The sequence below is a fragment of the Drosophila hydei genome, unplaced genomic scaffold, assembly GCF_003285905.1.
Source record: "Drosophila hydei strain 15085-1641.00,03,60 unplaced genomic scaffold, DhydRS2 tig00000296-arrow-arrow-pilon, whole genome shotgun sequence".
Lineage (NCBI taxonomy): Eukaryota > Metazoa > Arthropoda > Insecta > Diptera > Drosophilidae > Drosophila > Drosophila hydei.
The window spans coordinates 1,145,986-1,172,816 of record NW_022045705.1 but is presented as its reverse complement, the minus strand read 5'-3'; the positions used below and the strand labels follow the sequence as shown (position 1 = coordinate 1,172,816).

At 39.7% G+C, this 26,831-nt stretch overlaps 1 protein-coding gene and 1 long non-coding RNA gene across 2 annotated transcripts in view; one reads left to right on the top strand and one right to left on the bottom strand.

The window, feature by feature from the left end:
* Positions 1–26,831, top strand: part of LOC115483036 — a 77,867-nt gene that overhangs the window by 35,008 nt on the left and 16,028 nt on the right. The gene's annotated exons all lie outside the window — the stretch shown is intronic.
* LOC111597034 (bromodomain-containing protein DDB_G0280777-like) lies at positions 22,629–24,216 on the bottom strand. Its single transcript, XM_023311589.2, has 2 exons — positions 23,829–24,216; positions 22,629–23,765 (listed from the first exon to the last, which is right to left on the bottom strand). The coding sequence occupies exons 1-2, from the start codon at positions 24,105–24,107 to the stop codon at positions 22,812–22,814; spliced, it is 1,233 nt and encodes a 410-aa protein (XP_023167357.2). The 5' UTR covers positions 24,108–24,216; the 3' UTR covers positions 22,629–22,811.

Here is a 26,831-nt window from a genome sequence, read left to right as displayed (position 1 = left end):
ATAATTCACATTTGCCATGTTTTTGAATAGGAAATTCGGCTGAGTTATTAAATGATATTGGACAATTTTATCTGAGGAGTTTGAACTCTTGGAAATCTTATGCAATTCTCCTCCTACGCTGCGGGCTCTAATCCCCAAGCCAGGCTTTAGTATAACTCAAAGGTTTAAATTCTATGTAACTGTTCTGTAACCTAACCTCAATTTTTATATAATTTAACCTCACTTATTTGAGCTGCAGAGAAGTTAACAGAACGCGATGAGAGCACATTGATAAAGATTCTATATAGACTTAGGTAAATAATTGAGTGCAGGCACTCACATAAAATATGAATCTGTCTATATAAAAAATTCTAATTCTATTATATCCATAGGACTCAAGGCCTTTGCTAGACTTGAGATCTAATCAGTTGACGAAAAATGACATAGACTAAGCACAGAGTTGGAAGTACACAAGGCAAACACGTGTTCATGGGAAGCTTGAGTGGTTGGGTGGTGTTCTAGCTGAGCTGCTTTTTAGTGGGTGTCAAGTGCAGTAGAAGGTTTACTTTTGTCTTCACTTTCTGTGTGTGTGTGTGTCTCTCTGTGTGTGTTTGGCTGTTAGCTGTTACCTGTAATTAATCAAGCCGTCGGGTCTATTTTGGTAATTGCTGGCCACATTGTAATTATGTCACGCATATCCCTCTCTTTCACTCTCTCTCTCCCTCTCTCTCACTCCCACTCACATTCTCTTTATCTCTCTTTCTCGCCTAACCATGGACAGAGACTCGCATGAGCATGCATAATGACCAGGTACACACAATGCCTTTTTACTATCTCTCACATATCTGGGTTATTACACCTTTACCTCTGTATTTCTGAGAGTAGCAAACCAGAAGCTAACAAATACCCTGTAAAAATTACTTACAACAAATTCTATCGTTTTCTGCATAATTGGAAACAGTAAGAACTTATGATGTACTTATAGTAACCCTGTAAAAAGTGTTTCCCAAACGCTCTTGATGCTCATCTAGGACATTAACATTGTGTCATGTACTGACAAATACCCTGTTAAAATGGGTATACTAGATGCTCTCTTCATCTATTAATGTTTCTTTGCTTTTTGGTTTTGTCACGCTTTCGACATGCTTCATACTAAATGCAATCTCTGCATATGTGGCTCTATACCCTGTAAAAATGTATATTAAAAAAGTTCTCTTACCTACTTCCTACTTCCTACTTCCTGCTCAATATACCTATTTCAGTACTCCATCAAATTAAAGGGTATATATAAAAGGCTTATAAAGCAAGTTTTTGGATTACAAAAGTTACAATTTGGCTTAAAGCAGCTACAAATGTAATTGGGACTAGAGGCCTTTAATTGTCCCACGTAATTACAGGGTATATATGTATATTTATACATAGAACTAGATCCCAAAGGCAGGCAAGTTTTTTGGCTAAAAGATGTTGCTGGAGGCCTTAAAACGGGGGCATTGGGCGCAGGACATTGTCTGGATTTGATTTACATTATCATTTGGTCCATTTGGCTGGCAGCGATGCCCATTGGGCTATGTACTTTTCTACGGCCGGACGATTAAGCGCCACAAAGATTTCCTAATTGTTGCAAAGCTCAAGAAAATTAAGACGGAGTAAGCAAGAGAGAGAGTGAGGTAGAGCGAGATGGTCTTTGTAATATATGTCGGCAGCATCATTAGCAGCATCATAAACACACGCACAGATGCTGTGGCCGCATCATTATAAATGTCGCTTAGAAGGCGGCCCCTCAGCTTCCCTTTAGCCTCAGTCGATGTCATTGCTGGCCACAGAAACCACAAATTCGCACAGATTTTAGCAGCGACGACGGCGACGTCGTTGACTTTTGCTTTGATTCGCCTTCAGTTTCAGTTTTAAATTCAATTTTCATTTTTGGCTAACAAGCAGAAAAAAACCGTTGAAACTGCGAGCTCTATTTGGGCCTACTTCGAACCTGCCCCAACATTTGATTGAGCAAAGAGAGCCGCTTCATGTTGCATGTTGCGGCTTAAGAGAGGCTCGCGACCCCAAATGTTGCATGCAACATTTCTGCTAACAGCTCCGCCAGGACAACAAAGCTCGGCTATTAACAGAGTTCGCTTACCATCTGAACGGTTCTGCAAGAGTTAACTAAGCTTACTTAACAATCATTTTTTAATAACTCTTCCGAAGTATTATCGAAATGTTGTCTTAGCTCTTCTCTTCTTCAAGTATCACAGAATACGTTTATTTGCATGGCCTTTAAGTGCCGAGAACTTCCTTAACTTTAGCTTAAATATTCTTTTGTTTTTTGTTTTGAAGTTTTGAAATTTTACAATTTAATTTACCATAAAACGATTCAACATTTTCTTTAAATTTCATTTTCAATTTGACAAATTTCTGCCCAGTTCTCTGATGCTGATTACTCAAACCTTTGGCAAAAGTCAATTGATTTTCATCTTTCATACAATTTTATTCTTCTTTCAAATTTGATTGGCAGCTTTCATATTGTTGACCTCCTTCTATTCTATTTTTAAAAAATATCGATTTTTGGCAAATTGCAATATTTAAATTTGTAAATTTAGAATGTAAGAAAATTTGACTAAGGACGCTGCTTTAACTACTCATTCCTCTTGCGCACTTATAACTTCATGTTATCTATGTGTGAGCTAATAAAAACTTTTTTATTTAGACTAATTTCTTGTTGGTCTAGAAACAGTCGAAATCTTTGCATCTTTCTGCTTCAATGCGACAGCCAATGCCCAGTTTCAGCACCCAGTTCCCCTTTTCGCTGGCTCTGTAACTCTGCTCCCCTCGATTTCACACGAAATATACATCAACATACAAATAATAATGTTGGAGGCCTGCGGGCGCATGTTCCATGTTTCCATTAATCACACGTTTTGCGTATAAAAAAAAAGAAGTAAAAACGTTTGCAGTTGGGCAGAGTCGACGGCATAATACTCGTCCACGATTTGTGATAGTCCTCAGACATGCTGAAAGGCAGAGAGAGAGACTGCTGAAGAAGCAGAGAAGTGACAGACGAACGAATAAACGTCTGTTCCACACACAAATATACCCTGTGCTCAGCTTGTGGACGAGTATACGAATACAACTGAAACAAAACAGCTAGAGAAACTACAAAATTGTCGCTGTTGTTGCCCGCTCGCGCAGACATATATAAACAATAAATGGCAACTGGCGAAAATAAAAGCCGCATTAAAAGTATCAAATCAAATGAGCTTAACTCATTCAAATGGTGCACAAACACAGCAATAACTGGGTTAGACGTCGAGACTCCAAAAAAAAAAAAACGAGAAAAAGTAACAAAATAACAAAAAATAGTTGAAATGACTAAACGAAATTTCAATACCCTTGCAGATTCATTAAATAGTTCGAACTGTTGGGAATTCGAACAGACGTCAATGAATTTATGAAATCATTTGTTCGAATTTAATAACAGTATGTAAGATTTTTAGTCTATTTAACTATCTCTCTCTCTGTCTTTATCAAACTGGCCATATATTTCCCTTTCTTTACCTCTGTCTATATATTTATCTACATAGCGATCGATATCAATGTGTTATCTATATTTATATATATGACTATCGATACCTATCAATCTATCGATCTATGTGTCTATCGATATCGGCCTGTCTATCGTTGTAAGCCTGATCAATATCTATCGATATCTATCTTATGATATGCATCTATCGATATCTGTATTTCTGTCTGTCTATATATCTATTTTTACCTGCCTTTATATCTATGGATATCTATCTTTCTCTTTATCTCTTTATGCCTGTCTATCGATGTCTATGTAACCATATGTGCTTATCCACCTTTCTATCGCTCTCTCTCTCTCGCTTTGCACAGATTTGTCTATATATCTTCTCTCTATCTATTCATCTATCTGTCTATCTGTTGATATCTATCTATAGCTCTCTAGCTCTACACAGTTTTTTAGAGCATAGAAATGTCGTATATACCATATATACATACACATATATTATATATATAGAGATCTACACATATATTAAGTATATACAGTCATGTAGCCTAACTAATATTTGACTTTTCCAGCAGGCAGGCAGGCTGGAAGTTTTGCTCGTCAACTTTCTGAACTTTTTTTACTCTCTGTATATGTATTTTTCTCTGGTAATTTTTGGCCACACAAGTAGTTAAAACTCTTTTAGCAATAACATGTTTAGGGAGCTCAAATCGCAAACTTTCTGCCACGCCCGAAAGCTGGCAAAAATTGAACCCTTTAGCCAAAGATATGTCCAAGTTGTTGTTGTTTTTTTTGGAATTTTTTTTTCTTATGTTCACTGAAAATGCAATAAAAAATGATGTTGAACATTTTAAGACGATGTCAGTTGTTTGTCCTTGTCGCAAAATGTACGAGCCAATGGGCCACATGTTCGCTACTCGCATGAAAAAGGCAGACAAGTGAGTGTGGGAACTGCCCGACTAAAAAATACCCTGATACCTTTAGCTTTTTCAGTTGTGGAACAGCAAGTGGGGAGAGGTAGTTCAACAGTAAAGTCTTCTGATGAAGCTATAAAAATATCTGCAATTAAAAACTAAACCTAAACTCTAGCTGGAATTTCTGAAGCTTATAAGTCTAGTAAAATGACTTTCGTATAAGATTTCATCTGATTGATGCAGTCTTATATTCGTTTACTTTTATCATCCAATTCTTAACCAATTCTAATTCGCACTTATACTTGAACGTACTGATGCTCCCTTATAGTCTTATACTGTTATTCTCTTACCTACTCTTATTAACTTCTACTCTTCTATTCGTTTACTCTCAGATTCTTATACTCGTATGCACTTATATTTTCAGACTCTTATTTTCTTATAGTCTTATACTGCCCTTCTCGTAGAGTCGTTTACTATTTGTATTCTATATTTGTATTCTTATATTCCGATAGTCTCTGCTGTACTCTTATACGTTGCTCTCTGCCCTGCTTCTAGATGTAGGCAAAACCAGGATACCCCATTTAGCCATTATCAATGGGTATAAGAAGCAGCTCTCTATCTAACTGATATCAAGACGTTCTCCATTTTGACTTGAGTATATGCTTGTGTGTGTCACTGTGTGTGTGTGTGAGTCAGTCACTGTGCGTGTGTGTGCGTTGGCTCAGGCATTTGGTAATGGCCAATTGTGTTCGGTACGTGCTAGAGCTAACTCAATACGTTAATTTGTCCTTGTTTGGCGACAAAATAGTCGCCATTTGTAGACGTTGCAGCATCTTGTTGCGTTGTATCTCACAGTCTACAGTTTACAGTTTTTCTTCCATTTTCTGTTCGAATTTCCTCCATTTGCCTCTCGCATTTCACATTTTCGTATTTTCGTCATGCTTTTGGCTTTCCATTTCTTGCTTGATTTGCTTGAGATTTGACCTAAGAGGTAAGTGGAGCTCAAGAGCTTTTGAATTATATTTGAAATACCTTAGCTATTAGCTATCGATATTTATCGATTTATATACATTAGCGTCTAGGTAGGGAGCAAAGTATAAAATTACTTATTGACAAAGAAAAAAACTTTATTTCAAATTTTAATATGGTGACTTATCGATTATCATATACTTCGATAAATGCAAGTGACTATCAATATATATTATGTAATGAATTGATGGGATTTGAATGGTGTAATTAATTTATGTATACATATATTTATATTTTATTATTGTTGGTATCTTTGATTGGCTTATGAGGCTTATGAAAATCGATTAAAATCGATCGAATCTTTTGAGCACATTGAGCGTTATGTCACACATTACTATGTGACTTGCCTCTATTTACTTTGACTTTGCATTCTTTCATATTGAAAGTTTCTTATAGATAACGATATCGATAATTTATCGATGCGAACGATTCAATTAGCCGCAATGGCTTTGGCAACATTCGTTTTTTTTCTATTGCTGACCACATCAGCCATTGACACGCCCACATAAGTGACGTTTATGTTGCACATCATTTGTTTCTGCCCTCTAAGCAGCCGCCGGCCTCTTCTCGCCCCCTCTCCGCCTTTCTCGTTCACCCCTTGGCTGGCTCCGCTCCCTGTGCCTGCTGCTACTGCCATGGGTATTCTCTTGCTTTTGCTCATTCACCTAGTTTTTGTGCTCGTCGCTTGTTTTTGTTTTTGCGCAATTTGTTGAGCCATTTACAACAAATGTTGCTAGCGACACGACCCCGCCCGCCGCCTCCACGTCACCCCTTTTTTTGACCCCGCTTGGACAACGGAATCCTTTTTGTGCACAACAAGCGGGTCGAGCAAAAATGGAAATGGCCAGCGAATGACAAACGAAATGAAATGAAACGCAAGTTGAGCAGGCCAGCTGCAGCTGTAGCTGCGCGGACGATGGAAAGGGGCTGCAGGCTGGAGGCTGAACGCTGGGCGTGGCAGGCACATCAAGTGACATTTGTTGCTACCGCTGCCGCTGCTGCTGCTGTTGCTGCTGCTGCTGCTGTTGCTGCAACTTTGTTATCGTTCGCCGTAGTTTCAGTTTTTGGGCCGCGGAACAAAGCTTATTAGTGTTAATTTTAATGAGTTTTCGCTGCCTGCGCCTGGCCTTGTTTTTTGCTCTCATCTTCTTCTTCGCCTTCTTATTTCTTTGCTCATCTGTAATTTTTTTTATTTATTTTGTTTTTATTTTCGCTGTTTTTTTTATTTTTAATTATTCATACCCTGTAGACATTTAAGTTGGACGATGGGGCCTAATAAAGTTGGCCAAATGTGTGTCAAAGGCGAGATTGCGAAAGAGAGAGAGAGAGAGAGAGAGAGAGAGAGAGAGAGAGAGAGAGATAGAGAGATAGAGAGAGAGAGAGAGATAGATAGTTATAGAGAGATCGAGCTTTAGATATAGATTGACATATTCTGTGCTGCATCATTGTCCTACTTCAACTTGCTCTCCTTCTCTCTCTCAATGCAGCTCGACCTATACGTATTTCTGTCTCATCTCTCTATCACTTCATATATCACTTTCTCTCCTTCCTGATTCTCGGCTTCTTCTTTTCTATTTCATATCTCTCGTTGTCTCAATTTTTTCCTTCTACTTTCTATTAACCTTTATTCTTTTTCTACCTTTCTATGTGTCTCTTTTCTCTCAATGCATCTTTCTCTCTCTCTCTCTCGCTTGCTTTCCCTCTCTCGTTTTTCTCTATGTCACTCTCTGTCTCTTTCCCTCGCTATCCCTATAACGCTCAATATTTCTCACTCTCTCAATCTTTCTCCCTCTTTCTCCTCAGCTTGTTTACAGGGTATTTGGTGGTCATGCATTATCTGTTCTTTGGCTCATATTTTCTGCTTGGCTTTTTTCTTAAACATTTTCTCATCGCCTCATTTTTTTTTTATTTTCTGGGAGGCTTACGCCGTGTTAATGCCCCAAATAATGCTTCTCAAGTTGCTGTTGCTTCTGCTACTGCTGCTGCTGCTGCTGCTGGTGGTGTTGCTGTTGCTAATATTGTTGGCTTGGATTTTAAGGAGCTTGTCGTAAACTTTTGGGCCAAAGTTCGCCTGAGCTTCACACACACATTGAGATGAGGACAGACAGGTGTTTACGCACGCGTGTATGTGTGTGTGTGTGTGTGTGGAGACTTTAGCGTCGTCTTGTCATGTGGAAAACTAATTGATTTACGTTGTTGCCGTTACGCCAATGCCGTTGCATACTTTCTAATCAACACAAGGATTTTCACACACACACACACACTCGCGCACAGCAGCAGGTCGTGTGTGTAGGCCGCGCATTTACTTATTTATTGGACCATCACATGGACCGAGCGTAAGAGACACGCGCGCTAGCGCTGCCATTCAGACAGGTGTACAAAGGTGTGTTAAGGTGTTACCACTGGCGTCACAGCTGGCGGCATATGTGAGCCACTTAACAACAACCGCATCAACACCTAAAATTTACGCGCGCACACACACACACACACACATGCACATGCCCATATAAATACAGCTAAATAATATATAGAAATATATATAAATATATATATATTCATATATACACATATATTTGTGTGCAAGTGAAAGTCAAGATTGATTCATCGAAAATTCTATTCCCTAGGGCAATGAGCATATCGATATTGATTACAATCCTGACTGCTACGAATTACATTTGTGCTCAATAAAAAGGAGTTATAAATTTTAAATGATATATTCAAATATAACTCAATCGATAACTATCGATATAAATATTGATATATGTAACCATTTTGAGTGCTAATTAATTGATTGACAATAATGAGATAGATGTTTCATATTACTTATATAATCGATAACTACCGATAACATAATAAGTATGTTTTTAATATTGTAGAGTAGATTGATTTGCCTATCGATAACAGTCGATAAAATAACATATAGCATAATACAATTTGTTCTTTTAATTGTTTGAGATCCACTCATTTATTTCATATAAAAATGTGGTGATCGATAGTACAACTATCGATAACTCAAGACAAAAATTACTTAAATGATCTCAAGGAGTTCTTTCTATTGGTAATTATTAAATATAATATGAAAATATATAATACATATGGAAATATGAAAGGTACATGCTTATCGATAACTCATGTATCGAAAAGTTAAGGCAGTATCCATTGTAGCAGGGACTGCTTCTTAAGAGCAAATTATAAATATTTAATGAAAATATATCATTGTATATTTATTGTAGAGATGGCATTATTAATAACTTAACTATCGATAACTACCGATAAATCCCTTATCAGAATATTGCAGCTTCAACGATGCTTTGGCTATTTGGTATGACATAGCTAATATGCTCGCTAGGCAGCTGCTATTTAGGTATTCATAATATACATAACCATAAATTTGTAAAGCTTGCCAGCTCGTGTTGTTGTTGTTGTCTCTCACATTGTTTTACATTTTATAATCGTGATATTTTATGCCTTAGCGCGCATTTCGAAAAAATCCACAGCGAATCGCATTCAACCACGCGTGGCACCTGTGCGGCAACATTTTCTATAAAGCCTTCAATATATATACATATGTATATATGCGAATATATATATATATATATATATATATATATATATACTGCTGTATATGGAATGCCAAATTTATGCCGTGCTGCAGTATTTGGGCAGATGAACAGGATTTTTGGAAGGCCCATAGTTTTAACTAATAAGCTCGAAATGATATTTTCAGTTTGTTTTCAGACTGGCTTCATCAGCTAGTTAGCGGAATTATGAATTATATAACATTTTAGAGTGTACACTAAGCTAGTTCAGTGTTCAGCGAGCTACTGCTTAACTAGTTATGCAACACTCGCATAGCAACGATATGCGCTAAAAGGGTTTCTATTGACACTGAAATATATATGAAGCCAATCAAAGCTAGCTAAAGTTATCACACGTAATTTTAAGTTTTCTCAAAGCTTTCTAGTCCAATGCCTATGGTAAGCTCATTAAAGCTCACTTTTAGTACTACTCAATGCGAAAGCTGTCTTAAAGCTGATATGAAACCCTTCTTAAGCATATGTAAAGCCAATAAAAGTTTGCGTAAGCCAATCGAAATTAGCTTAAAGTGTAATGTATCACATATACTAAAAGCTTACATATAGCTCAACGCGCACATTCAGTTGGCATATTTGGAGCTTCTTTAAGGCAAACATTTATAAACTTATATTAGGTCAAAGCAAATCTCTACTTCACGCTGGCAGTTTATATAGATATTGTATTGCTTCATCTTAACAAGTAGTTTCGATAACTAATTTGAGCTTCTTGGAACTAGTTCCAGGCATGAGTGTAAGCATAGACGTTCAACATTTTCGCCCATAATTATTTGAAGTCAAAAGCCTGCGAGCCATAAAAATGAATGTTATTTAAGGATGTGTGCATATTTATTATGTTTCTAACAATAATGGCCATGGAATACAGACATAGAGGGAGGGAGAGGGAGAGGGGCGGAGAGTGTGTGTGAGCGGGTGGCAAAGGCTGAGACGATACTGTTGGCGTTTGCAGCTGGTGCTGCGACAACGTTGTCATCATTTTTATGCCGCTTTAAATGACAGTGAACGACAACGGTAGGACGGAGGCGGAGATGGAGACGTTGATGCTTGATGAGAACGTTAACGTCGCCATGTTGGCTGTCCTACTCCACATATGCCTGACACACACATAGAGAGAGAGGGGCACACCCACGCACCAAGTCGACTTTAAATTCCAGCATTAAAAAAACACAAAAAAGTAGCGCAAAGAGCAAACTTTTTGTATGTGTCAAGCAGCAGTCTAAGTTGCACCTGAAGCCGGTTGGAAACTTTTGCAATTCGAGGCCTGTGGCACACACACACACACGGACAGACACAGGCACACAGACGCACACTTGAATAATCGTTAAGCATTTAGTCACGTTTTATTGCCAACCTATTGAGCAACTCCAGCTACCTGGAGCGACCCCTTTTGTCAGCTCTGTCAATACCCTAGGGCATAGTTCTAGCCTATATTGCATTTATCACACGATTTTCTTTTGCCTACCCTGTAGCCATTGAAAATGCGTAAACAATAAGGTATATTGGCTTATCGTGCATAGCAGAAGGAGGCAGAGCTCAGTTTGTGTATATGATGAGCTCTTCCTGTCTCCCCATCTGTCTACGGATATTCTCTCTGTCTGTCTGCCCGTCTCTCTATCTGTGCTACTGTTTGCTTCTCCATCTGCCTGTCTTTTCTTCTATGTGTTCGCAAGTCAAGCAAGGAGTTCTTGGAACAGGGTATCCCGTACAACGACACGCCCAACCAGACACTGCTTACATTCTTTTTCTGGTGTCATGAGCATCAAAATTGTAAAGTGTGTGACAAAGTTGTCGTCAAATAAAACAAAGAAAAAATATATACATACAACGCGGCGTATGCGTGATATATAATACATATTGCGTATACGCCGCGTGTTACTTAAATATTCAACACAAACACACACGCTTGCACGCACATACCAACACACACACGCACGCAGAGCTATTTTTGTTGCTGTTGTTGTTTTTAAGCAGGCTTCAAACGCTTTTTCAACATTTTTTCCATTCAAGTGACATATTTTGTGTGTAATATTCATAAAAATCCTTGTGTTATGTTTAGCTCTTTCGAGAAGGGGGCTGCAGAGCTGGATTGAGTCCTCTTTGCTACGCTTTGGGGATTAGCAGCAAATGTTGCACGTCTCATATTATTTACATATTTGAGGCTCATCTGAAGCAGCACCAGGAGCAACAGCAACAGCAACAAGTTGCCAAATACAACAAACACACACACGCACACCCACTCATACACACGCACACAACGTTTTCAATACAAATGAGTTAAACAACAGCAACAAACGCTAACAGCAAATATGCGACAATTTTTTTTATGCCGTTTGAGGCCTTTAAGCTTAACACAGACTGTTGCCATATAAATACCCTGTTAAGCTGTGCCAAACTGGGGTATATAGACAGGCATTAAAACTCAGTGTGCGTATTGGGTGAGGTTTGTGTTGCGAAGCTGCTGCTTAACAAGTTTCGCAACACTGGCTTAGCAACTATGTGTACTGAAACTCAACTGTTGACATTTTACATCACTGGCAGAGCACATCTAAGTGCTTAAAAGCAGGCCAGCTGCAATACATGGCTCAGATCAACGGCAAATATTTTAAGTATATATCCAAACACATTTTACAACACTATAAAATAACCCATTTGCCTTCTTTTACAATACTAAATGCTAAATGATACTAAAGCAATGTTTTTAAATATTTCCATAAAGCCAAAGGCTTGCCCTCGATTTGATAAGGGATAAATAAATGTATAGAATCCCAGTTACAGTTATTGTTATATTTCGAGGGTATTTCATAGTCGTTAGCACTTCCATGCTTTCAAGTGCTTGTATAATTTTTTTTTAGACTTAAGCTTATCAAATGCAGCAGAAAATGCTCGAATTTGTTAACAGATTTTTATTGTGAACACATAATTATAGGGCCAAGTGACAAGCAAGTGTCCATGGAGCACAGCTCAAGTTGCTAAATAGAAATGGGAAATGTGTGTGATTCGAAATTTGAATATGTTAGAAGATACTGTATAACAAGGCGGAATTAACTGACCATGGAGGGCAGACAGCTCAGACGGAATAAGAGCAGAGAACAGACAAAGGTCGCATAAAGAGGTGAGAAATGAATTTAAAACTGTTTGGAAATTGCCTGAAATAAATGGAAAACTCTTGGAAAATGAAGTGCAGGCAAGACCATGGAGAAGTGGCTTAGCCAGAGCGAAGAGATCAGAGGAACAAGGCTCATAGGAGCGAGCTATGTTTAATATAAAGATATTTTGGTATAGGAAAGACTGTTGGACATAAGTGACGATGGCGGACTGGCTAAAGAGATATTGGAATTCTCTTTAGTGATATGAATGAAAAAATAGAGTGTGGAGGATAGGTTAACAGATATGAAAGTTATTATATTTAGCTAAATCATAATATGTCAAGGATACAATGGCTGAAGGACAGACAGACAGCGTGTTGAAATAGAGGAAAGAAGAAGTTGTTGCTAAAGCAAAGATGACCTAAAACCAAGTGACAACGCAGGACAGGCTAGCTATGGCTTAGAGGTTATAGCTGTCTGACAAGATATCTGTGCATCGGCTGTGAGCAGCCAGCGGGCGGTCATCTATCATCTGTAAGCCTTCTAATACGTTAATGTTTGATAAGATTCATTAAGTAGTTGTTGACAATATTTTTGTGGTGCGTTTGTTTGTTTGACAGCAGTGGGGGATGGGGGGCGTGTCTCGCACATGGAAGTCGTGCCTTGAAATGGCGGCCAAAGTTGAAATGTTAATGTTGACTGGGCGCCAGCCACACATATGTAATCACAGTTCTCTACTCAAAGTTATGAAGAAGAAACTTTATATTTGTCTTCTAATTAGCATATTAAAAGTAGAAAGAAAAAAAGTACGAGACAGAGAGAGAGGGAGGGGGAGAGTGGGAGGCAGAGAGAGACAGTAAAGGAAGCAAATGAAAATTTGTTGAGTTGTGCGTGCAAAAGTTTTTTGCTTTTTTGGCAAAAACAAAGCGCGTTAGAAAGTGTGAGTGCTCTCTCTCTCTCTCCCACTCTCTCGCTGTCTCTCTTGCTATCTTCTTCTGTTGTATATCATGATGTTCGAGTGGCTTCATGTAATAGATTCTTAACAGCTAAGTAGATTCCGGTTTTTATTGCTTTTGTTTTTGTGTCGCGAGAAAAACAAAGAAGGCGTGGCAAGGGGCGAGAGGCGAGAGGCAAGAGGCGGGGCGGCAGCTTCAGGAACCTGAAGATGATTTTCACAGAACTTTTTTTGATGGCAAAATGTCTGTGAAAGTCGGCGATGGGTTTTCGAGTGTCGTTACAAAACTCCATGACAAAGTTGTGTGTGCATGTGTGTGTGTGTGTGTGTGTGTATTTGACAACAACAACAAGAGCAACAAAGAGCACAATATGTAAGAAATTAAGCAGGCAGTAGCTGCTGCAAGCCTTCAAGCGAAATTTATGAAATGAAATGTTGAAGGCGCCTTGGCTTGGATATTTTGGCGATAAGACGAGCGTCAAGAGACACACAGAGCGGCAGAGAGAGAGAGAGAGAGTGAGGGTGAGAGTGGGAGACACGCGCGCGTTATCCATTTCCGCATGCTGTGACGCCTTAGCCCCCACAGCCAGCTCAGCCACATGCGCCATTTATTTGTTTACAGCTGTACATTTGGCTTGCGAGCAAAAGGGTATAACGAACGCTGCACGAATTCCCAAAATGATACAAAGATATATATGTACATATATGTAAACAAGATATAGTACTTGAACTGCTTACACTCGGCTAATCGCACGTCAAATTTATAGCCATGCAATCTTGACAGGCAAATCAGTTTAAGACTTTATGTTTGAAAGCGCATTTGAAGAGCTTTAGCCCAGAATTCCCAAACAGTTGAAGCGTAGCAGAGGAGTCAAGTGGTTCTAATTCTGTTCCGAGACATGTTAACAACTCAGACTACATCTAGTTCTTAAGCCAATGAACCATTCTAATTCGATTTCCTATCACTTTCAAGCACTCAACCTTCCCAGAGGAGATATTGCAAGAGATAGAGAGAGAGAGAGAAAGATATAAAATATATAGAGACATAAGAAGAGTGAGAAGAAGTGAGAAAGGATACAAAGAGAGAGAAGGGAGATAAGGAGAGGGAGATTGAGAAATAGAGGAAGAAAGATAACCAGAGAAAGATATAGAGAGACCCCAAACCTAAAGAGACATAGAGAGTTGTAGAGAGAGAGAGAGAGAGAGAGAGAGAGATGTTTTTAGGTTATGTCTCTCACTCTTAGAACATTTACTGCTGGAGAGAAAGGGATAGAGAGGCAGAATTTGTATGTTTCGAGAAATGTCTCTCTCTCTCTCTCTCTTTTTAGGGTACTTCGAGTTCGTTGTATTTATCTTTTGCTGTGCTATGCGAATGTCTTTATTTGATTTCATTTGGCTGCGTACTTTTTTAATTTTTGCATATCCCGCAGCCATTTGCCGCTTGCTTGCAACTTGCCTTCATATTTTGCCATTTTAACTTTTTGATATGCCAGCAGCCCCAGAGAGCCGCCTCGTCCCTGAAGCTCCTGCTGTTGCCTTTTCTCCTACTTCTACTTCTGTTTCAGGTTCTGTTGTTGTTCCGTTTTACTCCGTTGATTGCGGCACAGAATGCAAACAAATTGTGTGCTAAAAGTGAGAGTTATAACACTGGCAAGCACCGTAAACACTTCAGCAATGGGGATCAATGTCCTCGTGCTGCCAGTTAAATGCCTGCAGATACCCTGTAAGCTAATCGAGTGGGCTGGCAAGTTGCTCTGCATTAAGCTCGACAGCAATTTGTTGTTTATAAATTGTTAGCTGCAGGGTATTCGGTCGTTTACTACAGCCACAGGGCTTCATAGCCTCTTAAATTTGCATATGAGCTTATATCAATAAGTTAAGAAAGCCTTTACAAGTTCGTCATACCCTACTATAACATATTATATAGTTGAGCTTATAATAAAAACATCACTACGCTACCACAGGGTATGTGGCTAGTCGTGCTGCTTGGGACAATAGAGATGTAAGCTGCTTAGCTACAAATAAGCGTAAGCGTAGGATATTTGTAGCAGGTACAACCCGTTGCCGTTACGACCAATTGCAGGGTATGTGCTAGTCGCTCAATTTTACAAATTTATTATTTTTTAAATTATTTTCCTGCAGCTCTCGAGACGTGCACCGAGTCGAAGCGTTGCGCTGTCAATTTGTGATAAGTCACAATTAGTAGGGCCAACTGCCACGCCCACAGCATGTATACATAAGCAGGTATATGTAGATGTATGTATATATATTTAAATTTACACCTGAGCTGCAGTTTGCACAAAAGTTTTGCAACGAATCGAGACAAAAGCAGGCATTGAGGAGCTGCTAAAAAAAGAAGGTGCCACAAATACATTTCCCAAAGTGGGGGCTGGTCGTGGGCAGCCAGAAAGACGGAAAGAAGGCAGTTGGCATGGTGGAGGGGGCGTGGCTTGCCAGCAACTGGCTGCGATTTGTGTGCCAAACAAACTAAAGAATTTCTCGCTCGCTGGCGCGCCGCAAAAGTTCAACTTGGCGTGTAAATCGTTGGCGTCATAGATGTGGCGCCACCCGCCACCCGCCACCCGCCTCTCTGCCAACCACGCTTCCTGTCCGTGCACTGCCCCCGCCCTTGGCTCTCCCGCGTGTGGTAAATGAGGCAATAAGAGGGTTGCCGCGACTCTGGCTACAAATTTGCAGCCACAACACTCTCTCTCTCCTCTGCTCTCGGCTTCAACTCCAATTTCAACTGGCAGCGTCTTTGCGTCTTTGGGGCAATTGTAATGAGTTGTGAGTGCTGCAAGAGATTCGAGCTGCATGCCACATGCCCCACGTGGCCCACTTGCCCCTTGGCCCACTTGCCCCATGTGCTCCTCGCAACGGACTGCTCGTTGATGTGGAAGCGCCAGCGACAGCAAATGGAAAGCTGATAAGACACAGGACCCAAAAAACAGCAGCTGCATCTGGTCATAGGCTCGACTAGAGGATATCCTGTAGAAAAGTATCTGTCTCTATCTGCATCTGTATCTGTATCTGTATCTGTATCTGTATCTGTATCTGTATCTGTATCTGTATCTGTATCTGTATCTGTATCTGTATCTGTATCTGTATCTGTATCTGTATCTGTATCTGTATCTGTATCTGTATCTGTATCTGTATCTGTATCTGTATCTGTATCTGTATCTGTATCTGTATCTGTATCTGTATCTGTATCTGTATCTGTATCTGTATCTGTATCTGTATCTGTATCTGTATCTGTATCTGTATCTGTATCTGTATCTGTATCTGTATCTGTATCTGTATCTGTATCTGTATCTGTATCTGTTTCTGTATCTGTATCTGTATCTGTATCTGTATCTGTATCTGTATCTGTATCTGTATCTGTATCTGTATCTGTATCTGTATCTGTATCTGTATCTGTATCTGTATCTTTATCTTATCTGTATCTTATCTGTATCTGTATCTGTATCTGTATCTGTATCTGTATCTGTATCTGTATCTGTATCTGTATCTGTATCTGTATCTGTATCTGTATCTGTATCTGTATCTGTATCTGTATCTGTATCTGTATCTGTATCTGTATCTGTATCTGTATCTGTATCTGTATCTGTATCTGTATCTGTATCTGTATCTGTATCTGTATCTGTATCTGTATCTGTATCTGTATCTGTATCTGTATCTGTATCTGTATCTGTATCTGTATCTGTATCTGTATCTGTATCTGTATCTGTATCTGTATCTGTATCTGTATCTGTATCTGTATCTGTATCTGTATCTGTATCTGTATCTGTATCTGTATCTGTATCTGTATCTGTATCTGTATCTGTATCTGTATCTGTATCTGTATCTGTATCTGTATCTGTATCTGTATCTGTATCTGTATCTGTATCTGTATCTGTATCTGTATCTGTATCTGTATCTGTATCTGTATCTGTATCTGTATCTGTATCTGTATCTGTATCTGTATCTGTATCTGTATCTGTATCTGTATCTGTATCTGTATCTGTATCTGTATCTGTATCTGTATCTGTATCTGTATCTGTATCTGTATCTGTATCTTATCTGTATCTGTATCTGTATCTGTATCTGTATCTGTATCTGTATCTGTATCTGTATCTGTATCTGTATCTGTATCTGTATCTGTTATCTGTATCTGTATCTGTATCTGTATCTGTATCTGTATCTGTATCTGTATCTGTATCTGTATCTGTATCTGTATCTGTATCTGTATCTGTATCTGTATCTGTATCTGTATCTGTATCTGTATCTGTATCTGTATCTGTATCTGTATCTGTATCTGTATCTGTATCTGTATCTGTATCTGTATCTGTATCTGTATCTGTATCTGTATCTGTATCTGTATCTGTATCTGTATCTGTATCTGTATCTGTATCTGTATCTGTATATGTATCTGTATCTGTATCTGTATCTTTATCTGTATCTGTATCTGTATCTGTATCTGTATCTGTATCTGTATCTGTATCTGTATCTGTATCGTATTTATTTCTATCTTTATTGTGTCTTCAATCTTTTCGTGGCCAGCTTCCTTTAAGATTCTGTTCTACTAAAGGATATCCTGTAGAAAAGTATCTGTCTCTATCTGTATCTGTATCTGTATCTGTATCTGTATCTATATCTGTATCTTTATCTGTATCTTTATCTGTATCTTTATCTGTATCTGTATCTGTATTTTATTTCTATCTTTTATTTGTGTCTTCATCTTTTCGTGGCCAGCTTCCTTTAAGATTCTGTTCTACTAAAGGATATCCTGTAGAAAAGTATCTGTCTCTATCTGCATCTGTATCTGTAACTGTATCTGTATCTGTATCTGTATCTGTATCTGTATCTGTATCTGTATCTGTATCTGTATCTGTATCTGTATCTATATCTGTATCTTTATCTGTATCTTTATCTGTATCTTTATCTGTATCTGTATCTGTATTTTATTTCTATCTTTTATTTGTGTCTTCATCTTTTCGTGGCCAGCTTCCTTTAAGATTCTGTTCTACCTAAGGATATCCTGTAGAAAAGTATCTGTCTCTATCTGTATCTGTATCTGTATCTGTATCTGTATCTGTATCTGTATCTGTATCTGTATCTGTATCTGTATCTGTATCTGTATCTGTATCTGTATCTGTATCTGTATCTGTATCTGTATCTGTATCTGTATCTGTATCTGTATCTGTATCTGTATCTGTATCTGTATCTGTATCTGTATCTGTATCTGTATCTGTATCTGTATCTGTATCTGTATCTGTATCTGTATCTGTATCTGTATCTGTATCTGTATCTGTATCTGTATCTTTATCTTTATCTGTATCTTTATCTGTATCTGTATCTGTATCTGTATCTGTATCTGTATCTGTATCTGTATCTGTATCTGTATCTGTATCTGTATCTGTATCTGTATCTGTATCTGTATCTGTATCTGTATCTGTATCTGTATCTGTATCTGTATCTGTATCTGTATCTGTATCTATATCTGTATCTTTATCTGTATCTTTATCTGTATCTTTATCTGTATCTGTATCTGTATTTTATTTCTATCTTTTATTTGTGTCTGCATCTTTTCGTGGCCAGCTTCCTTTAAGATTCTGTTCCTGTGACAATAATTTGTGTTCAAATTTAAAGAATTTCCTAGAAATTGATTCTTGTTTCTTTTGCATAATGCTCAGGAACTGTGGGGAGTCACTAAACAAAGTATCTGGCAAATATTATTCTTACCACAAGCAACTGCCCAGCCCGGTTCGTTGCTCTTGAGGCTTGAAGCTGCAGGCCTCTGGCTTCGCCGCCCGCACAATTTTTATCGCACTCTTGTCTTTTAGTTATTGCTGCTTGCTTTGCTCTTTGCTGGAGCGTTTCGCCTCTGCCATTTGCATGCCGAATCAAAAGTTGCTTTGATAAGTATGTTTAAGGGAGAGCATCAACTGCCTGCTGCCTGCTTTCATTTGCCTTGTCGTGGCTTGACTTGGCTTTGCTTGAAAATTTTTGGCATTTCGGCTCATTTGCTGCTTTCCCACGGCGCGTCTTCAAGTGGGTGCAAAATAGTTGTTGGCATTTTGGGGCGTATCTGACACCAGAATGTCGCTCGCCGACCCTCTGTTTCCTTCAGTGGCACCGTGTCAAGTGTCTGCATAATTTGATTGCCGGGCTAATTCGAGAGCGAGAACGAGAACGACGGCGAGGGCGAGGGCGAGGGTGAGATCGTTGCCTGGCGAATGCCAGTTAATAATTCACGCATTTCTCGAAATCTGCCACGCCCTTATGATAACATGTGCCTCCAACGCCCTCCAATCGGCCATTGAGTCGGCACTTCCGGTCAAGTCTCTGTCTCCAACCCCAGCTCCAACTCAATTTCCATCTCCATCTCCATGTCGGGGTGCGGCTCTGTGTTTAGCTATGTTCACCGGTGCGTGTGCTGCCTGTAAATTGGCGCATTTGGCTTGCCAACACATTCCACACGCTGCATTTCAATCATCATTGTTTTGTTAACACGCACACACCCTCACACACACACAGACACACGCGAAACAGCCTACGCCCAGCATTTTGTACCATCTGATGCCATCAGCCACAAGCCGCGGAAACGGACACGTCTTTGACTAAACAATAGCCAAAATATTCACAGCTGCTCCTAGTCACTTCTACAGTGTTCACCCACTAAGCTGAACGTGCGGCAAACAAACTGTGCCAGCGACCATGTCATAGATACTTTGCCAAATGCTGAAGATATTTGCAGTTATTCAAATCGCCTTAGCATAGAGGAAAATGAGTGGAATGCTGCATCAATCAGTTAGCAAGTCAATCAATCAGGCAGTATGCCAATCTACCACTCAGTCAATCTGTGTGTTAATCAATCAGATTACTTCCGTGTGTCAATCAGTCTATAAATTATTCAGTTCGTCTGTTAATCAATCAGCTAGACAATCAATCAGAGTATGCCACTCTGTCAATTAGCCAGTCTGTGAATGAAGCTGCCTGTCAATCAGTCTATCAATTAATTATGTCAGTCCATCCATCAATCAGTCTGTGTCTGTCTGTCAATCCTTCAGTCTGTCAATCAATTACTCGATGATACTCCATCAATCAATCAGTCTATATTACTTCACCAATCAATCAGTGTGTGTCTATCTGTCAATCAATCAATCAGTCTGTTAATCAATCACTCTATGTTACTCTATCAACCAATCAGTCTAACAATCAATCAATCAGTCTAACAATCAATCAATCTATATCAATCAATCAGTCCGTCAATCAATTATTCTATTTCAGTCTATCAACCAATCAGTCTATCAACCAATGAATCAGTCAATCAGTCAAGTACCCTATGTTTCTCTGTCAATCAATCAATCAGCCTGTGTCTGTCAATCAATTGCTCTATGTCACTCTGCCAATCAATCAGTCCGTCTAGAAGTCAGCTCATCAGTAAACCACTCTTTCAGTTAGTCATTCAATGAACCAGGCAATAGACTGTCTTTCAATCAATAAGTACTCAGTCAATCAATCAATTTCCAATCGGATTGCCAATAGCAGAACTAATCGAAGTATTCAAAGTCCGACTGTGCCACAATGCCTAGCGCTAGACTTTTCGCATATCATAGCTAAAGTACTTCTGGCACATAGAGAATATTGAAGATGGATGCGAAGTTGAATAAATGTTTTCATCACTTGATTTGTTGACTACACACAGTGTCTGCTTCTTCTACTTCTGCTTTTTGCCCCACATCGGCTGGACTACGCTCGGCATGCACAGCATGTAGCCATTTTGCATTGTCAATCAACTATGTGTGACTGTGTGCCTGTGTGTGTATAAGATGTGGAAATCGAAATGGTAAATGGCTGCAGATTATCAGTTTCATTCATAATATTTACTCAATTATGCGGCAATAAACGCGACCCCAACTTTGGTCAATAAAAATGAAACGTGTGCCGCATCGCAAATCAAAAATGTGGAGAGCCAATGGCTTCCAGCACACACATACATATACACATATATATGCATACATACATATATATATATATATATATATATATATATATATATATATTATAGATATATAGACTTTCATTGTAGATACCCTTTTGAGGCTTCTCTTTGGGCAATTGTTATGGCCAAGTAGCTGAGTTTTGCTGAATTTGCACTAGTTCCGAAGCAGTTGTGTGTGTGTGTGGGTGTGTGGGTGTGTGTATGTGGTATGTATCTATGAGTGTGTGGGTATGTTGGTCTGTATGTGCTGTGACACGAAACGCATAAAACCACATGCCTAATTTCCATGTGGTTAATACAGCCCGGCTCAGTCTGGGCTGGGCCCGCTCGGCCAAAAATATTCAGCAGCTTGAGGTCTTGGATATTTCGTGCAGTGTATGCAAATTATGCAATTATTATCAATTTTGTGCAAAATTAGCAAATACATTTTTGTGGCTAATAATTGCAAAGGCGTCGTTGTCGTCGTCGTGCTGTGCCCCTCCTTGCCATCGGCCTCGTCCTCGCCGCTGCTGGCTGGCAAAGGTTCTCCAGAGCTTGCGGTTGCCAAAACGAAATCAAATTAAAAACTTTAAGCTAGCAAATATTTGCACTTAAATGTGGTTGAGGGCAACTTTTATATTGAGCCTGGAGCCGGTTGAGGTGGGTCGCAAAAACTTATAGTCGTAAATTTGATGGCAACAACAGCAACAGCAACAGCAACGAGTGGCAAATTACAGTCGAACGTCATTATTATGGGCATCATCAGTCCGCACGGCGGCAGCAAACAAAGTTTGAGCCGTTTCAATATTACGCATACGCCACGTACAACTAAAAACGGCTTGCCCTGTCACCGATTGATTTGCAGCCCTGTCTTGACATTGGCCGTAAAAGAAAGCAGCAGCAGAAGCTGAAGAGTTGAGTTTGAGTTGCAGTAGGTGTTTTGGGCTGTGTAACGAAAACCAAGCAAACAAACCCACAGACAAGGCAAACACCCAGCGAAGTGGCCAAATGGCCAAACGGCCAAACTGCCAAGAGCGCAGAGTTCACTCGCACAGCGACGCCCGCTTTTGGGCAGTCAAGCTAAGTCAAACAGCAGCTAACCAATAAGAGTACGAGTACGCACACGCATGCACACACATGCACACACATGCTGAAAGCAATATAAATTGCGCTAACATACGCATACGCACTGTGCGCCGCCGCTGCGAGCAGCGCTGCGTGAGTTTTGATTGAAGCCAAAATGTCTGCGACTGCTGCGAGGGCTGCACAACAAGCCATAATTAATCTGCGTGTGTATGTGTGGGTGTGTATTTGCTTTGTCTGCTAAATGTAGCTCAATTCTCGTTTAGTGCTCGGGAAGCGCAATTATATTTTTCGGTATATTTTTTAAGTCTAAAATATTTGATATATTTTTATGCTTTTAAATACATTTTTATTTATTTAATATATATATTTCTTTTATTTTTTGTTATAAATTTATTTATATTTCGATTTTTTAAGTTTTCTATTTTTTGATTTCATTAAAAAAAACTTATTTATTATAATATATATTGCTGGAAATATTTGTATTATTTTTATTTTATTTCCATTTATAATTTTTTTACTTTTGCTTCCAATTTCTTTTACATTTTTTTAGTATTTACTTCACCTATCATCGTCTTGCTGGATACAAGGAATAGGCATACTCAATTTAAACAATTTAACAAAGTAAAATTTCAAATTTTGATGTTAGCTAATACTCAAGGGATGTCCAAGGGATTCTTAAATGTTTGTTACTTCTGCTTCTGCTTTTTCTTTGGCTTGAGTTGAGCTTTTCCAACTTGTTTCATCTGTCTCTTGCAGCTGGGCATAGTCTTCTTTGGCCTTTTACGGATGCGACTGTCTTTGGCTTTCTGAGAGGCCTTCGTCACTGCACGGGCACCACCCTTCCTGGATTGCCTCGCGGTTTTCGTAATCGATTTGATGAATGTAGTTTGTTCGTCGTCTGTGTTGTTTATGTTGTTTCTAGTGATGCTGGTGTTACTTATGTTGCTACTGTTACTGTTGTTACTGTTGTTTGTGTTGTTACTGTTGTTGCTCCCGTTAATGTTGCTGATGTTACTTAAATTACTAATGTTGGTGATATTGCTAAAGTTACTGTTTGTAATGTTGCTAATGTTACTACTGTTAGTGTCGCTAATGTTGCTGTTAGTGTGCTTGCCGATGCTTTTCTTGCTGGTGTTTTTGCCGATGGTCTTCCTGCCCTTCTTTTTGTTGCTGCTGTTGGTTTTAATGCTGTTGCTCTTGTTACTTTTGTTGCTCTTGCTTTTGTTGCTGCTGCTGCTTGGGTCACATAGATGAACTGGGAATATTGGAGAGCTCGATCGAGGATGATCAATATGCTTCTCTTGCTCCCTTTCCCTCGCCTTTTGTCTCTCCTTTTCGATTTCTTTCTGCCTTTCTCTTTCCCTTTCCAATTCCTTTTCTCTTTCTATAGCCGTTTCGATCCCCTTCTCGATCGCTTGATCCGTACGCCTTTCCTTCTCCTTCTCCCGCTCTCTGGCTCCGCGAGGCGTGTTGCGCGCAAGACGTTTCGGGCGAGCCTTGGCTGCAGCTTTGGCCTTTGCTTTTAGCTGCTGGCACACCTTGGTGGGATCAATGGTTGCAGTGGTTGCACTGTTCTTGAATTTATTCGAACGTCTCACTAGACCCATGAAGACGCGCCACCAGGTGGACCCACGCATCGGCTGCGTGGTAGAGTTTCCATTTATGAAAATGTCTGGCATATTAAAGCTAATAATTTCAGTTACCGATTCAGCAATAACTTGTTTTTCACCCGTTCCTATCGGGACAGCCACCTCATCCTCCTCCTCCTCCTCCTCTTCCTCCTCAGCCTGCGCCTCCTCCTCGTCGTCCTCGTCTTCTAGAACATCATCTATCCATATGGGATCAGTGTCCACATCGCATACCTCTAGCCCTTCAGATTCTTCGTCAGATTCCGGGATAACTTCGCTCAAACTACGCTTCGCCGCCCGGTAGCAGCCGACATTGTCAACAGGCCTATTTAAAACACTTAATATCGTTCCCATCTTTTCTGGAGGCCAACGTTTATAAACAATTATTTTAAGAAAATCCGTAAAATATATAAATTTTGTACTTTTATTCAAAAGCTCTTGTCGACTATAAAATATATGTTTATCGTTAGAGAGCTCAGCACTATTTGAGCAATAAATGTGCCTTCGGAGCCTCATATCGATATGAGATGAATATGAATATTCATAGCCTGCTCTTCGGTCGTATAGGAAGTCATAGACTGTTCTGTAGGGACTCCTTCTCTCTCTCTCTCTCTCTCTCTCTCTCTCTCTCTCTCTCTCTCTTTGTCCGCCCTCTTCATCTTCCTCTCTGTCGTCTCATATTTCTCTTCTCTTGCCTGTGCTCCCTTCTCCCATCGTCTATGTTCTTTCTCCCATCTTCTCGATTCTTCTCACTTCGCCTCTTTCCCGATCTCTCAAGACTATCAAATGAAAGACTGCGTAGCCCTGGTTCATTGTGCCAAGAGGCGACACCAAGTCAGCACGAAACCAAATGGGAGTCTAGGGCGAGGCATGGGCGGGGCCTGTGAGGTTTTGGATGGAGACAAGAAATTGATGTGCTCATAAGCACAGACAAACGCGCTACGCAGCGGGATGGATTCTTGGCCAAATGGGTTAAAGGGCGGTGCGGCGCGCAGGGGCGGGCTGTTGCTGTGGCAGAGGCGTGGTAGACAGCTAGACGCATAGACGAAGCCAAAACAACGTTAACGATATGCCAAACGTATGTAGGCCAACAACAATAATGTGCGAGAGATGAAGTGGAAGAAGCAGTTGGCAGTGGCCAAAGAACAAGAAGTCTACACATAACCTGCAAAGCAGTCGAAACAGGAGGAGCGGCTGCTAAGGCAGGACAATGGGCACAGTGGGTAGCTGAGTAACATTATGATTACTCTGATGATGATGAAATAGAAAAGTTAGCCTGAACAAGTCGGGAATGCTCGATGAGCAGATGCTCAGTAAACAGAAATCAAATGAGAGAAGGTAGATAGAAGAGAGTAGAGAGTAGAGGGAAAAGAGAGAGAGAAAATAGAAGAGAGGCAAGAGAAGGGGGAAGATGGAAGATGGAAGAAAGAAGAGACAACAAAAAGGAAAGAGATGAAGACAGCATTGAGAAGAGAGAATAGATGAACTGACTCTTAACATATGGCAACATCGATATTTATCTATAGTACAAAATTATCGAGTTATCGATGAGTCCGCAGTAAAAATCAATATGATAGTATCTAAATGCAAGTATTTAGAGCAAAAGTCTGCTTTTTACCAGCAAGCTCATAAATCCAATATACCCCACGTGCTATTCGCACTCATTTGAAATGCATGAAATTTTCAAAAAGGCAAACAATAAGACGTTTGCTTCTTTGGACTTGTTTCGATAACAATATTTGTTAGGGTTCTCCGACTCGAACTCAAAAACTGAAACTCAAACTGAAACTGACAACTCTTTTCACGTGGTCATAGATGGGGCGAGGGGCGAACGAGCGGGAAGCCAAAAGCATTTTTTTGACGTGGGAGCTCGATTGGTGCTGCCAATAAATAAACATTTCAAAAGTGCCTCCATGAATAATGCCACTACGAGCTGAGGCGAGTATATCGGAAAAGGCTGTCTCCTCCACTTCTTCCTTTTTTGCTTCGCCAGATAGAAATCTTTGTGGTTGTGGAGACTGGGGCAGAGGAAATGCGAAACCCTTGTCTGAGCAGTCATATTTATTATTTAGCTAGTTATCTGACTGTTCTTATGAGTGTCATTAATAATATCATAATAATTTCATATGCTGAACTTATCTATTCAATTATCATCTGCGGATTTGAGAATACGTAAGGCGAGGCGTTTGTTAAAAACAACGAATGAATAAAACAATTTTTTTTGGTGCTTCTTATTTGTCTATAGATTAGTAGTTGAAGGCTAAGGAGCTCAAGGCTCCAATCCCATTGTATATCGTACTGCTCACTAACACAAAAATGATAAGTGCACCAGAGTTCAAAGGGGACATTGCGAGCCTTGAAAGGTTTCTTGAACAGTCTATTGGCATCAGTAAAATTTAGACTAATCGTGTACATTGTGAATTTTGATTCGAACCCGTGTTAAGTTATTACTCAAACACAGTCAAATCCTTAAAGGGAGTCACTTTATCCAGAGCAGAGTGCATTTGAGTGCATTTCTCATTCATAGCTTGATCTAATTTGAATCGTGATTCGATTTGGCATATTTTTTTTAAATTGAATCGGAAAAAGTATCTAAATGCTTCGCCTTCCGAATTGATACAGTGTTAGTCACAGTCTTTGCAATGGCTTCGAACTCGCTGGATTGAAGAAACATTAGTCAAAGGCCATACAATTCCCATTGGGCTTCGAACCCGTGACACTTTATCCAAGCTTTTCTTATACTCTTCGAGGCTTAATTCTAACCTTCTATTTGTTATTCCTCGCGCTACGTTATTGATTAAACATTAGCCTTGGGCACTTCGTTTTATTTTATTTTCCTACCAACGGGATTCGAACCAGTGACAACTTGTTTGGGAGACGCTTAAGCGCGAGAGAAAGTCTCAAGTAGCAATGCACTTGAATGCCGAGTGCCCGTGTGTGTGTATATGTGCGCCAGAGATCATATGAGATGAGATTTTCGGCTGTTCAAGAGGTGCTGCAGGTGGCGCCAGAGATGGAGCAGCAGCTGCCGATTGAGTTGTATGCGAGAATTGGGGCCAATGTCAGTGCGTTTCCTGG

Excerpts from the sequence above, each read along its gene's own strand:
- LOC111597034 (XM_023311589.2), bottom strand. The coding sequence starts at position 24,107 with ATGGGAACGATATTAAGTGTTTTAAATAGGCCTGTTGACAATGTCGGC. Across the intron at positions 23,766-23,828 it reads AACAAGTTATTGCTGAATCG|CCGATGCGTGGGTCCACCTG; the intron begins GTAACTGAAATT and ends TCTACCACGCAG.